At 64.4% G+C, this 15,710-nt stretch overlaps 1 protein-coding gene across 1 annotated transcript; it reads right to left on the reverse strand.

Moving 5' to 3' along the window:
• Window positions 1-7,264: 7,264 nt before the first annotated feature.
• Window positions 7,265-15,341, reverse strand: LOC138829683 (keratin-associated protein 10-5-like). Its single transcript, XM_070026157.1, has 7 exons — window positions 15,278-15,341; window positions 12,482-12,580; window positions 12,158-12,276; window positions 11,357-11,498; window positions 9,834-10,035; window positions 8,299-8,378; window positions 7,265-7,707 (listed from the first exon to the last, which is right to left on the reverse strand). Exons 1-7 carry the CDS (start codon window positions 15,339-15,341, stop codon window positions 7,265-7,267), a joined length of 1,149 nt encoding a protein of 382 aa, XP_069882258.1.
• Between the last annotated feature and the right edge of the window lie 369 nt (window positions 15,342-15,710).

Below are 15,710 nucleotides of genomic sequence, written 5' to 3' on the forward strand. Positions count from 1 at the left end.
CGCTGTGTCCTGCTGTGTCCCCCACTGTGTATCGCTGTGTCCCCCGCTGTGTCCCGCTCTGTCCCGCTGTGTCCCCGCTGTGTCCCACTGTGTCCCGCTGTATCCCCCGCTGTGTTACCGCTGTGTTCCCGCTTTGTCCCCGCTCTGTCCTCGCTTTGTCCGCCTCTGTGTCCCGCTGTGTCCCACGCTGTGTCCCGCTGTGTCCTCACTGTGTCCCGCTGTGTCCCGCTGTTTCCCCTGCTTTGTCCCCACTGTTTCCCGCTGTGTCCCCCGCTGTGTCCACCGATGTGTCTCACTGTGTCCCCCGACGTGTCCCGCTGTGTCCCCCGCTGTTTCCCGATGTATACCCGCTGTGTCCCCCACTCTGTCCTGCTGTTTCCGCGCTGTGTCCCCCGCTCTGTCTCCCGCTGGGTCCCTCTGTGTCCCTGCTGTGTCCCGCTGTGTCCCCCGCTGTGTACCGCTTTGTCCCTCACTGTGTCCCGCTGTGTCCTGCTGTGTCACCGCTGTGTCCTCGCTTTGTCCCCCTCTGTGTCCCGCTGTGTCCCACGCTGTGTCCCGCTGTGTCCCTATTGTTTCCCGTTGTGTCCCGCTGTGTCACCTGCTGTGTTCCCGTCGTGTCCCGCTGTGTCCCCCGCTGTGTCCCTTGCTGTGTCCCGCTGTGTCCCCCGATGTGTCCCTCTGTGTCCCCCGCTGTGTCCCGATGTGTACCCGCTGTGTCCCCAGCTGTGTCCCGCTGTGTCCCCGCTGTGTCCCCCGCTCTGTCCCGCTGTGTCCTGCTGTATCCCCGCTGTGTCCCGCTGTTTCCCGCTGTGTCCCCTGCTGTGTCACCGTTTTGTCCCGCTGTGTCCCGCTCTGTCCTGCTCTGTCCCCCCCTGTGTCCTGCTGTGTCCCGCTGTGTCCCCGCTGTGTCCCGCTGTGTCCCCCGCTGTGGCCCCCACTCTGTCCGGCTGTTTGACCCGCTGTGTCCCGCTGTGTCCCCCGCTGTGACCTCGCTGTGTCCCCCACTATGTCCCCTGCTGTCTCCCCCTCTGTGTTCCGCTGTGTCCCCCGCTGTGTTCCGCTGTGTCCCCACTGTGTCCGCGCTGTGTCTTCGTTGTGTCCCGCTGTGTCCTGCTGTGTACCCCGCTGTGTCCAGTTATGTCCTCTCTGTGACCCGCTGTGTCCCCCGCTGTGATACCCGCTGTGTTCCGCTGTGTCCCCCGCTGTGTCCTCCTGGTCCCCCGCTGTTTCCCGCTTTGTCCCCCGCTGTGTCCCGCTATGTCCCGCTGTGTCCCCTGCTTTGTCCCACGCTGTGTCCCACTGTGTCCCCACTGTGTCCCGCTGTGTCCCACTGTGTCCCCACTGTGTCCCCCTCTGTGTCCTCGCTGTGTCCCCCTCTGTGTCCCGCTTTTTCCCCCGCTGTGTCCCGCTGTGTCCCCCATTGTGTTCCCCGTTGTGTCACGCTGTGTCCCCGCTCTGACCCACTGTGTCCCCTGCTCTGTCCCCCCCTGTGTCCCACGCTGTGTCCTGCTTTGTCCCTGCTGTGTCTCCGCTGTGTCCCTGCTGTGTCGCCGCTGTGTCCTCCACTGTGTCCGGCTGTGTCCAGCTGTGTCTCCCGCTTTGTCCCCCCTGTGTCTCGCTTTGTACCCGGCTGTGTCCCCGATGTGTCTCACTGTGTATTCTGCTGTGTCCAGCTATGTCCCCGCTGTGTTCTGCTGTGTTCCCCTCTGTGTCCCCCACTCTGTCCTCCCCTGTGTCCCCGCTGTGTCCCGCTGTGTCTCCCGCTTTGTCCCGCTTTGTTCCCCACTGTGTCCCACGCTGTGTCCCGCTGTGTCCTCCGCTGTGTCCCGCTGTGTCCCTCTGTGTCCCCACTGTGTCCCCGCGGTGTCCAGCTGTGTCGCGCTGTGCCCCCTCTGTGTCCTTGCTTTGTCCCTCCCTGGGCCCCCTGTGTCCCCGCTGTGTCCGGCTGTGTCCCCTGCTGTGTCCCGCTGTGTCCCCCGCTGTGTCCCACTGTGTCCTGTTCTTTCCCCGCTGTGTGCCCACTGTGTCCCGCTGTGTGTCCCATTGTGAACCCTGTGTCCCTTTGGGTCCCCCGCTGTGTTCCCTGCTGTGTCCCGCTGTGTCCAGCTGTGTCCCCGCTGTGTCCCCCTCTGTGTCTCTCAGTGTCCACCGCTGTGTCCCCCGCTGTGTCAGGCTGTGTCCCACTGTGTCCCCGCTATGTCCCCGCTGTGTCCCCGCTGTGTCCCGCTGTGTCCGGCTGTGTCCCCCGTTGTGTCCCGCTGTGTCTCCCGCTGTGTCCCGCTGTGTCCCCGCAGTGTCCCGATGTGTCTTGCTGTGTCCGGCTGTGTCCCCACTGTGTCCCGCTGTGTCCCTGCTGTCCCCCGCTGTGTGCCCACTGTGTCCCGCTGTGTGTACCGTTGTGTCACCCTGTGTCCCGCTGCGTCCCCCGTTATGTCCCACTGTGTCCCCCGCTGTGTCCCCCGCTGTGTCCTGCTGTGTCCCACTGTGTACACTGCTGTGTCCCTTCTGTGTACCCCGCTGTGTTCCGTTGTGTCTGCGCCGAGTCCCGCTGTGTACCCCGCTGTGTCCCGGTGTGTCCCCGCTGTGGTCAGCTTTGTCCCCACTGTGTCCTGCTGTGTCCCCAGCTGTGTCCCACTGGGTCCCGCTGGGTCCCCCACTGTGTTCCCCCTTGTTTCCTGCTTTGTACCCTGCCGTATCCCACTGTGTCCCGCTTTGTCCCCGCTGTGTCCACCGCTGTGTCCTGCTGTGTCCCCGCTGTGTCACGCTGCATCCCGCTGTGTCCCCCGCTGTGTCTTGCTGTGTCCCGCTGTGTCCTGCTGTGTCCCGCTGGGCCCTATCTGTGTACCCGCTGTGTCGGGCTGCGTCCCGCGGTGTCCCCCACTGTATCCCGCTGTGACAATCTGACACAGCGGGGACACAGCGGGGACACAGCGGGACACAACGGAGCAAAGCGCGGGACAAAGCGGGGGACATTCGGGACACAACGGGGGACAATGGGGACACAACGGGACACATTGTGGGTCACAGCGGGACACAGCGTGGACACAGCGGGGGACATCGGGGAAACAGCGGGACACAGCGGGGCCACAGCGAGACATAGCGGGGGACACAGCAGGACACGGCGGGGACAGAGCGGGACAAACGGGACACAGAGGGACACAGGGTGGACACAGCAGGATCACAGTGGTCGACAAAGCGGGACACAGCGGGGGACAGCAGGGACACAGCGGGACACAGTGGGGACACAGCCGGACACAGCAAGACACATCGGGGACACTGCGGGGACACAGCGGGATAACGAGAGGAAAAAGCGGGACACAATGGAGACACAGTGGGACACAGCGGGCGACACAGCTGGGGACACAGCGGGACACAATGGGACACAGCGGGGACATAGGGAGGACACAGCGTGACACAGCGGGGGACACAGCAGGACACATCGGGACATAGCAGTACACAGCATCGGCACAGTGGGGACACAGCGGGACACAGCGTGGACACAGCGGGGGACACAGCATGGACACAGCGGGGGACACAGCGGGACACAGAGGGACACAGCGGGACACAGCGGGGACACAGGGGGACACAGAAGGACACAGCAGGGAACACTGCCGGGGACACAGCGGGACATAGTGTGACACAGCGGGGACACAGCAGGACACAGTGGGGACAGCACGATGATACATCGGGACACAAGGCGGGAACAGCGGGGACACAGCGGGAGACACAGCGGGGATACAGCGGGACACAGCGGGGACACAGCGGGGGACTCAGCGGGATACAGCTGACACAGCCGGGGACAAAGCGAGGGACACAGAGAGACACAGCGGGGGACATAGCGGGGACACAGCGGGACACAGCGGGGAAACAGCGGGGGACACAGCGGGGGACACAGCGGGACGCAGCGGGACACAGCGGGGACACAGCGGGACACAGCGCGGGACACAGCGAAGACACAGCGGGACACAGTGTGATACAGCGGGGGACACAGCGGGACACAGCGGCGAACACAGTGGGGGACCCACCGGGACACAGCGGGACACAGCTGGGGACAAAGCAGGACACAGCGGGACACAACGGGACACAGTGGGACACAGCGGGACACAGGGTGGGACACGGCGGGGGAAAGCGGGGTCACACCGTGGGAAAACGGGGACACAGTGTGACACAGTGGGGGACACAGCAGGACACAGCGGGGGACACAGCGGGGATACAACGGCACACAGCTGGGACACAGCGGGGCACACAGCAGGGGACACAGCGGGACGCAGCGGGACACAGCGGAGACACAGTGGGACACAGCGCGGGACACAGCAGAGACACAGCGTGATACAGCGGGGGACACAGCGGGACACAGCGGTGAACACAGCAGGAGACCCAGCGGGACACAGCGGGACACAGCTGGGGACAAAGCAGCACACAGTGGGACACAGCGGATACACAGATAGGGCACAGCGGGACACAGCGGGACACAGTGGGACACAGCGGGACACAGGGTGGGACACAGCGGGGGAAAGCGGGGTCACACCGTGGGAAAACGGGGACACAGCGTGACACAGTGGGGGACACAGAGGGACACAGCGGGACACAGCAGAACACAGCGGGAACCAGCGGGACACAGCGGGATACAGCGGGGATACAGCGGAGACACAGCGGCACACAGCGGGGAACAGCGGGGACACAGCAGGGACACAGCGTGACACAGTGGGGAAACAGCGAGACTCAGCGGGGGACACAGCGGGGGACACAGTGGGGGACAAAGCGAGACTCAGCGGGGGACACAGCTGGACACAGCAGGGACAGATCGGGACAAAGCTGTACACAGCGGGACACAGGGTGGACACAGCGGGGACACTGCGGACAACACAGCGGCACACAGCGGGGGACAGCAGGGATACAGTGGGACAGAGTGTGGGACACAGCGGGACACAGCGTGGACACAGCGGGGGACATCGGGGAAACAGCGGGACACAGTGGTGGACACAGCAAGACACAGCGGGGGACAGAACGGGACACAACCGGACACAGAGGGACACAGCGGGGAACACAGCGGAGGACCCAGCCGGACACAGTGGGACACAGCGGGGCACACAGCGGAACACAGTGGGGGACACAGCGGGGAGACAAGGGGACACAGCGGAACACAGCGGGGGACACAGCGAGAAACAGTGGGGGACACAGCCAGACACAGCGGGGACACAGGGGGACACAAGGGGGAACAAAGCAGGGACACAGCGGGGATACAGCGTGACAAAGCGGTACACAGCTGGGACACAGTGGGGACACAGAGGGACACAAGAGGACACAGCGGGGGACACAGCGGGGCACACAGTGGGGGACACAGCGGAACACACCGGGGGACACAGCGGGACATAGCAGGACACAGCAGTGACACAGCGGGTGCCACAGCGAGGACATAGTGTGACACAATGGGACACAGCAGGACACAGCGGGACACCGCGGAACACAGCGGTGACACAGCGGGTGACACAGCGGGGATACAGCGTGACACAACGGGACACAGCGGGACACAGCGGGGGACACAGCAGGGTACATCGGGGACACAGGAGGACACAGCGGGTACACAGAGGGACACAGAGGGGACACAGCGGGGACACAGCGGGACACAGCGGGGACAAAGCGAGACACAGCGGGACACAGCAGGGAACACAGTGGGGAACAGCGGGTTCACACCAGGGGACAACGGGGACACCGAGGGACACAGCGGGGGACAGCGGGGACATAGTGGGACAGAGTGAGACAGCGGGACACAGCGGGGACACAGCGAGGACACAGCGGGACAAAGCAGGACACAGCGGGACACAGCAGGGAACACAGCGGGGGACACAGCGGGACACAGTGGGACACAATGGGGACACAGCGGGACACAGCAGGGACACAGGAGAACACAGTGGGGACAGCGTAATGACACATAGGGACACAAGGGGGGAATAGCAGAGACACAGCAGGGACACAGCGGGACACAGCGGGGACACAGCGGGGGACACAGCGGGACACAGCCTGACACAGCGGGGACACAGCGGGGACACAGCGGGACAAGGCGGGGACACTGCGGGGGACACAGCGGGGGACACAGCGGGACACAGCGGGACACAGTGGGACACAGAGTGACACAGCGTGGGACACAGTGGGGGATAGCGGGGTCACACCGTTGGGAAAACGGGGACAAAGAGTGACACAGCAGGGGACACAGCAGAACACAGCGGGACACAGCGGGACACAGCTGGACACAACGAGGACACAGCGGGGACACAGCGGCACACAGTGGGGAAACAGCGGGGACACAGTGGGGACACAGCGGGGACACAGCGAGACTCAGCGGGGGACACAGCAGGGGACACACCGGAGGACACAGCGGGACACAGCGGGGAACACAGCGGGGGACACAGCGAGACACAGCGGGGGACACAGTGGGACACAGAGAGGACAGAGTGGGACAAAGCTGTACACAGCGGGACACAGGGTGGACACAGCGGGGACACTGCGGACAACACAGCGGCACACAGCGGGACACAGCGGGACACAGCCGGGCACAGCAGGGACACAGTGGGACACAGTGGGGACACAGCGGGACACAGCGTGGACACAGCGCGGGACATCGGGGAAAAAGCGGGACACAGAGATGGACACAGCGAGACACAGCGGGGGACACAGTGGGACACAGCGGGGACAGAACGGGACAAGGCTGTACACAGCGGGACACAGGGTGGACACAGCGGGGACAATGCGGACAACACAGCGGGACACAGCGGGACACAGCGGGGGACAGCAGGGACACAGTGGGACACAGCAAGGACACAGCGGGACACAGCGTGGACACAGCGGGGAAAACAGTGGGACACAGAGGGGACAAAGCGGGGACACAGGGGGACACAGCGGGACACAGCGGAACACAGCGGGACACAGCAGTGTCACAGCTGGTGCCACAGCGAGGACATAGTGTGACACAATGGGACACAGCAGGACACAGCGGGACACAGCAGGACACAGCGGGACACAGCGGAACACAGCGGTGACACAGCAGGTGACACAGCGGGGATACAGCGTTATACAACGGGACACAGCGGGACATATCGGGGGACACAGCGGGGTACAGCGGGGACACAGCAGGACACAGCGGGGGACACAGCAAGGACACAGTGGGGACACAGCTAGACACAGCGTGGACACAGAGGGGACACAGCGGGGACACAGCGGGACACAGCGGGGGACATAGCGAGGACATAGCATGGACACCTCATGTTCACAGCGGGGGAAACCGCGGGGGACACAGCGGGGGACACAGCAGCACAAAGCTGGGGTCACCACGAGGACACAGCGGGATCACAGCAGGGACCAGGCGGGACACAGCGGGGACACATTGGGGACACAGCGGGACATAGCAGGGACACATCGGGGGACACCGCGGAATGCAGCGGGACAAAGCGGGTACACAGATAGGGCACAGCGGGACACAGCGGGACACAGTGGGACACAGAGGGACACAGCGTGGGACACAGTGGGGGAAAGTGGGGTCACACCGTGAGAAAACGGGACAAAGAGTGACACAGCAGGGGACACAGCGGAACACAGCGAGACACAGCGGGACACAGCGGGACACAGAGGGACACAGCGGGGGACACAGCGGGACACAGCAGGTTACACAGCAAAGAAGAAGCGGGACACAGTGGTGAAACAGCGGGGACACTGCGGGGGACACAGCGGGACACAGTGAGGACACAGCAAGGACACAGCGGGACACAGCGTGACAAAGGGTGACACAGATGGGACACAGCAGGGACACAGCAGGGGACACAGCGGGACACAGCGGTTCAAAGCGGGGGACACAGCGGAACACTGCGGAGACACAGCGGGGACACAGCGGGGGACACAGCAAGGACACAGCGGGAACAGCGTGACACAGCGAAGACACAGCAGGACACAGCCGGTACACTGCGGGGACACAGCGGGGACAGAGCTGGGGAGACAACGGGACAAAGCGGGGGACAAAGCCGGACACAGCGGGGGACACAGCAGGACACAGCGGGGGACACAGCGTTGGACACAGCGGGACACAGCGGGTCACAACCGGGACAAAGTGGGAGACAAAGCGGGACACAGCGGGGGACACAGCAGGACACAGCGGGACACAACGGTGACACAGTGTGACACAGCGGGACACAGTGGGACACAGCGGTGGACACAGAGGGACACAGCGGGACACAGCGGGACACAGCGGAGGACCCAGCGGGACACAGCGTGGGACACAGCAGGGGACACAGCAGGACACAGCAGAACACAGCTGGGACACATCGGGGGACACAGCGGGGACACAGCGGGACAGGGTGGGGGACACAGTGGGGGACAGCGACGACACTCTGGGACAGCGGGGACACAGAGGGACACAGCAGGACACAACGGCGACACAGAGGGGGACAAAGCGGGGACACAGAGGGGGACACAGCCGTGACTCAGCGGGACACAGTGGGACACAAAGTGACACAGAGGGAAAAAGCGGTGGACACAGAGGGACAAAGCGGGGGACACAGCGGGACACAGCGGGGGACACAGCGGGACACAGTGAGGACACAGCAACGACAAGGCGGGACACAGTGGGACACAGCTGGGACACAGCGGGACACAGCGGGGACACAGCGGGGAAGACAAAGGGACACAGCGGGGGACACAGCGTGGGACACAGTGGGACACAGCTGGACACAGCGGGATACAACCGGGACAAAGTGGGGGACACAGCGGGACACAGCGCGGGACACAGCGGGACACAGCGGGACACAACAGTGACACAGTGGGACACAGCGGGACACAGTGGGACACAGCGGTGGACACAGAGGGACACAGCGGGACACAGCGTGGGACACAGCGGGGGACACAGCAGGACACAGAGGAACACAGCTGGGACAAAGCGGGGGACACAGAGGGACAGGGTGGGGGACACAGTGGGGGACAGCGATGACACTCTGGGACAGCGGGGACACAGAGGGACACAGCAGGACACAGCGGCAACACAGAGGGGGACAAAGCGGGGACACAGAGGGGGACACAGCCGGGACTCAGCGGGACACAGTGGGACACAAAGGGACACAGAGGGAAAAAGCGGTGGACACAGAGGGACAAAGCGGGGGACACAGCGGGACACAGGGGGGGACACAGCGGGACACAGATGGGGACACAGTGGGGTAAACAGCGAAGACAAAGCGGGATCCAGCGGGAACACAGTTAGGACACAGCGGGAGACAGCGGGACACAGCCGGACACACGGGACACAGCGGGGACACAACGGGGGACACAGTGGGACACAACGAGGGACACAGCGGGGAACAGAGCAGGGGACACAGCGGGACACAGCGGGGGACACAGCGGGCGACACAGAGAGACACAGCGGGATACAACCGGGACAAAGTGGGAGACACAGCGGGACACAGCGCGGGATACAGCGGGACAGAGCGGGACACATCGGGGACACAGCGGGACACAGCGGGACACAGTGGGACACAGCGGGGGACACAGCGGGACACAGCAGGATACAACGAAGGACGCAGCGGGACACAGCGGGGGACACAAGGTGGGACACAGCGGGGACACAGCAGGGGAAAATGCGCGGACACAGCGGGACACAGCGGGACACAACGGCGACACAGCGGGGACACAGCGGGGGACACAGCGAAGAAACAGCGGGACACATCGGTACACAACGGGACACAGCGGGACACAGCCGGGACACAGCAAGGACACAGCGTGGACACAGTGGGTGACACATAGGGACACAGCTGGGACACAATGGGACAAAGCGGGGGATAAAGGTGGGCACACACCTGGGGACACAGCAGGACACAGCGAGGACACAGCGGGGACAGAGTGGCACACAGCGGGACACAGCGGGGACACAGCAGGGGACAAAGCGCGAACAAAGCGGGACACAACGGCAACACAGAGGGGACACAGCGAAGATAGTGAGGAAACTCTGGGGGACAGCGTGGAAACAGCGGGACACAGCGGGACACAGCGGGGACACAGCTGGGGACACATCAGGACACAGAGGGGACACAATGGGACACAGCGGGGGACACAGCTGGGCACACATCTGGGGACACAGCAGAAAACAGCGGGGACACAGTGGGGACACAGTGGCACACAGCGGGACACAGCGGGGACACAGGGGGACACAGCGGGCACACAGTGGGGACACAGCCGTGGACATAGAGGGACAGAACGGGACACAGCGGGGGACACAGCGGGACACAGTGGGACACAGTTGGACTCAGCGGGGACACAGCGAGGGACTGAGCGAGGACACAGCGGGACACAGTGGGACACAACAGGGACACAGCGGGGCCACAGCGTAGAAACAGTGGGACACAGAGGGACACAGCGGGACACAGGAAGGGACACAGTGCGGGACATCTCGGACACTCTGGGGGACAGCGGGGACACAGCGGGACACAGAGGGACACAGCTGGACACAGCTGGACACAGCGGGTACACAGCGGAACACAGCGGGACACAGCTGGGACACAGCAGGGACACAGCAGGGGACATAGTGGGACACAGCGGGGACAAAGCAGGGGACATAGCGGGACACAGCGGGACACAGCGGGGGACACAGCGGGACACAGCGGTGACACAACGGGACACAGCGGGGGACACAGCTGGACACAAACCTGCAGACACAGCAGGACACAGCAGGGACACAGTGGCACACAGCGGGACACAGCGGGGACACAGCGGGACACAGCAGGACAAGGCTGGGACACAGCGGGGACACAGCGGGGACACAGCTGGACACAGCGGGACACAGCGGGGACACAGCAGGGACACAGCGGGACATGGTGGGGGACACAGTGGGGGACAGCGAGGACACTCTGGGGGACTGCGGGGAGACAGAGGGAGACAGCGGGACACAGCGGGGACACAGCACGGGACACAGCGGGGACAAAACGGGGACACAGTGCGGGACAGCAAGGACAGTCTGCTGGACAGCGGGGACACAGCGGGACACAGTGGGACAAAGTTGGACTCAGCGGGGACACAGCGGTGGACAGAGCAAGGACACAGCGGGACACAGCTTGACACAATGGGGACACAGCGGGGACACAGAAGGAGACACAGCCAAGAAACAGCGGGACACAGAGGGACACAGCTGGACACAGAAAAGGACTAAGTGCGGGACATCAAGGCAACTCTGGGGGACAACGGGGACACAGCGGGACACAGTGGGTACACAGCGGAACACAGCGGGACACAGCTGGGACACAGCGGGGACACAGGAAGGGACATAGCGGGACACAGCGGGGGACACAGGGGAGCACAGTGGGACACAGTTGGACTCAGCGGGTACACAGCGGGGGACAGAGCGAGGACACAGCCTGACACAGCGGGACACAGGGGGACACAGCCAGGGACACAATGCGGGACAGGGAGGACACACTGGGGGACAGCGGGGACACAGCGGGACACAGTGGGACACAGCGCGGACACAACTGGGGACACAGCGGGAAACAGCGGGGACACAACGGGACACAGTGGGGGACACAGCGGTGCACACAGCGAAGAAACAGCGGGACACAGAGGGACACAGCGGGACACAGCAGGACACAGTGAGGACACAGCAGGGACATATATGGACACAGCAGGACACAGCGGGGACACAGCGGGGACACAGCGGGACACAGTGGGGGACACAGTGGATGACACATCGGGACACAACAGGGAGCACAGCAGGGACACAGCGGGACACAGCGGGACACAGCGAGGACACAGCCGGACACAGTGGGGAACACAGCAGAGGACACAGGGGGACACAACAGGGAACACAGCGGGACACAGCGGGACACAGCGGGACACAGCGGGGACACAGCGGGGACACAGCGGGGGACAGCGAGGACACTCTGGGGGACAGCGGGGACACAGCGGGACACAGTGGGACACAGTGGGGGACACAGCGGGGCAAAGTGGGACACAGTTGGACTCAGCGGGTACACAGCGTGAGACAGAGCAAGGACACAGCGGGACACAGCGGGAAAAAGGGGGACACAGCAGGGGACACAGTGCGGGACAGCAAGGACACTCTGGGGGACAGCGGGGACACAGCGGGACACAGTGGGACACAGCGGGGACACCGCGGGGGACACAGCGATACACAGCGAGGACACATCGGGAAACAGCGGGGGACAAAGCGGGGCACACAGCGAAGAAACAGCAGGATACAGTGGGACACAGCGGACACAGCAAGGGACACAGTCCGGGACAGCAAGGACACTATGGGGGACAGCGGGGACACAGAAGGACACAGTGGGGCACAGCGGGGCACACAGCGGGGCACAGCGGGGACACAGCAGGACACAGCGGGGGACACAGCGGACCCAACGGGGGACAGAGCGGGGGACAGAGAGCGACACAGCTGGGGACACAGCGGGGACACATCGGGACACAGTGGGACACAGCGGGACACAGCGGGGGATACAGTTGGACACAGCAGGGACACAGCTGGGAAACAGCGGGACACAGCGGGGGACACAGAGCGATACAGCGGCGACACAACGGGACACAGCCGGGTACACAGCTGGGCACACAGATGGGGACACAGCAGGACACAGCGGGGACACAGTGGGGATACAGTGGCACACAGCGGAACACAGCAGGGACACAGCGGGACACAGCGGGGACACAGCTGTGACATAGCGGGGAAACAGCAGTGGACATAGAGGGACACAGCAGGACACAGCGGGGGACACAGCTGGACTCAGAGGGGACACACCGGGGGACACAGCGGGACACAGCGGGGACCCAACGGGACACAGCGGGGGACACAGCGAAGAAACAGCGGGACAGAGAGGGACACCATGGGACACAGCAAGGGACACATTACGGGACAGTGAGGACACTCTGGAGGACAGCGGGGACACAGCGGGACACAGCGGGGCACAGCGGGGCACACAGAGGGTCACAGCGGGGACACAGCAGGACAAAGCGGGGGACACAGCGGGACCCAATGGGGGACAGAGCGGAGGACAGAGCGGGGACAGAGTGGGACATAGTAGGGGACACAGCGGAGACACAGCGGGACACAGCGGGACAAAGCAGGACACAGCGGGGGACACAGCGGGGACATAGCTGGACACAGCGGGGACACAGCTGGACACAGCGGGGTACACAGTGGAACACAGCGGGGACACAGCAAGGACACAGCGGGGACACAGCGGGACACAGCGGGACACAGCGGGGGACAAAGCTGGACACAGCAGGGGACACAGAGGGACACAGCAGGGACAAAGCGGGACCCAGCAGGGGACAGAGCGGGGGACACATGGGGGACACAGCGGGACACAGCAGGGGACACGCCGGGGACACATGAGGACACAGCGGGGGACCCAGCGGGACACAGCTGGGACACAGCGAGGACACAGCGGTACACAGCCGGGACACAGAGTGACACAGCTGGGACAAAGCTGGGGACACAGCCGGACACAGCGGGGGACACAGCGGGGGACACAGCGGGACACAGCGGGGGACACAGCGGAGACACAGCGGGGGACACAGCGGGGACAGAGCGGGACCGAGCAGGGACACAGCGGGACACAGAAGGGAAAAAGAGTGGGACACAGCGGGGGACACAGCGGGGACAGAGCGAGGACACAGGGGAAACAGCAGGACACAGCGGTACACAACGGGGAACACAGAGGGGGACACAGCGGGTCACAGCAGGACACAGCGTGGATACAGCGGGGACACAGCGGGACACAGCGGGGGACACAGCGAGGAAACAGAGGGACACAGCAGCACACAGCGGGGACACAGTGGGGACACAGCGGGAGACACAGCGAGGACACAGCGGGAGACAGCGGGACACAGACGGACACACAGGACACAGCGGGGACACAGCGGGGGACACAGAGGGACACACCGGGGAACACAGCGGGGAAGAGATTGGGGGACACAGCAGGACACAGCAGAGACACAGCGGGGGACACAGCGGGGACACAACGGGACACAGCTGGGACACAGCGAGGACACAGCGGGAAAAGAGGGACACAGAGAGGACACAGCGGGACATAGCAGGGACAAAGAGGGACACATCGGGGACACAGCGGGGGAGACAACAGGACATAGCGGGAGACACAGAGGGACACAGCGCGACACAGCGGGACACAACGGGGACATAGCGGGACACAGCGGGACACAGTGGGACACAGCGGGAGACACAGCGGGACAAAGGGGGACACAGCGGGACACAGCGTAGGACACATCGGGACACAGCGTGGGACAGAACGTGGGACACAGAGGGACACAGCGGGACACAGCTGGGACACAGCGGGGGACACAGCGGGGACACAGCGGGACACAGCTGGACACAGCGGGGACACAGCAGGGACACAGTGGGACACGGTGGGGGACACAGTGGGGGATAGCGAGGACACTCTGGGGAACAGCGGGGACACAGAGGGACACAGCGGGACACAGCGGGGCCACAACGGGGGCCACAGCGGGGACACAACGGGACACAGCGGGGGACACCGCGAGAACACAGCGGGGACACAGTGGGGGACACAGCGGGACACAGCCGGGACACAGCGGGACACAGTGGGGACACAGAGAGGTACACAGCGGGACACAGCGGGACACAAAGGGACACAGCGGGACACAGTGGGGACACAGTACGGACACAGCCGGAGACACAGCGGGGGACACAACGGGGGACACAGCGTGGAACACAGCGGAACACAGCGGCGGATACAGAGGGACACAGCAGGGCACACAGCGGGACACAGCGGGGGACACAGCGGGACACAGAAGGACACAGCGGGACACAGTGGGACACAGTGGGGGACACAGCGGGACACAGCGGGGACACAGCGGGGTCACAAGGGGACACAGCGTGACACAGTGGGGACACAGCGGGGACAGAGCGGGGGACACAGAAGGACACAACGATGGACACAACGGGACACAGCGGGGGACACAGCGGGACACAGGGTGACACAGCAGGACAAAGCGGGACACAGCAGGGGACACAGCGGGGCACAGCGGGACAAATCGGGGAACACAGCGGGACACAGCGAGGGACACAGCGGGACACCGCAGGGACCCAGCGGGACCCAGCGGGAGACAGAGAGGGGGACACAGCGGGGAAACAGCGGGACACAGCGTGGGACACGGCGGGACACAGCGGGACACAGCAGGACACAACGGGGACACAGCGGGGACACAGCGGGAGACAAAGCGAAGAAACAGCGGGACACAGAGGGACACAGCGGCACACAGCAAGGGACACAGTGCAGGACATCGAGGACACTCTGGAGCACAGCGGGGACACAGCGGGACATAGCGGGACACAGCGGGGACACAGCGGGGGAGACAGTGGGATACACCGGGGGACACAGTGTGGAACAGAGCTGGGGACACAGCGGAACACAGCGGGGGACACAGCTTGGGACACAGCGGGACACAGCCGGTCACAGCGGGACACAGCAGAACTCAGAGGGGACACGGCGGGACACAGCGGGAAACAGCGGGACAAAACAGGGAACACAGAAGGACACAGCGGGGACACAGCGGGGGACACAGCGGGGGACACAGCGGGACAGCTGGGACACCGCGAGGACACAGCAGGACACAGGTGTGACACAGCAGGACACAGCGGGAAACAGTGGTACACAGCGGAGAACACAGCGGGACACAGTGTGGGACACAAC

The sequence above is a fragment of the Dipodomys merriami genome, unplaced genomic scaffold (genome assembly GCF_024711535.1).
Source record: "Dipodomys merriami isolate MVZ:Mamm:240054 unplaced genomic scaffold, mDipMer1.0.p SCAF_175, whole genome shotgun sequence".
NCBI lineage: Eukaryota > Metazoa > Chordata > Mammalia > Rodentia > Heteromyidae > Dipodomys > Dipodomys merriami.

Coding starts and splice junctions, on each gene's coding strand:
- LOC138829683 (XM_070026157.1), bottom strand. CDS start 15,341: ATGTCCCGCTGTGTCCCCGCTGTGCTCCAGAGTGTCCTCGATGTCCTG. Junction 12,581..15,277: donor CCTGCACTGTGTCCCTTGCT/GTGTGCCGCTGT, acceptor CTGTGTGCCCAG/CTGTGTACCCGGCTGTGTCC. Junction 10,036..11,356: donor CTCGCTCTGTCCCCCGCTGT/GTACCCGCTGAG, acceptor ATGTGTCCCCAG/CTGTGTCCCCGCTGTGTCCC.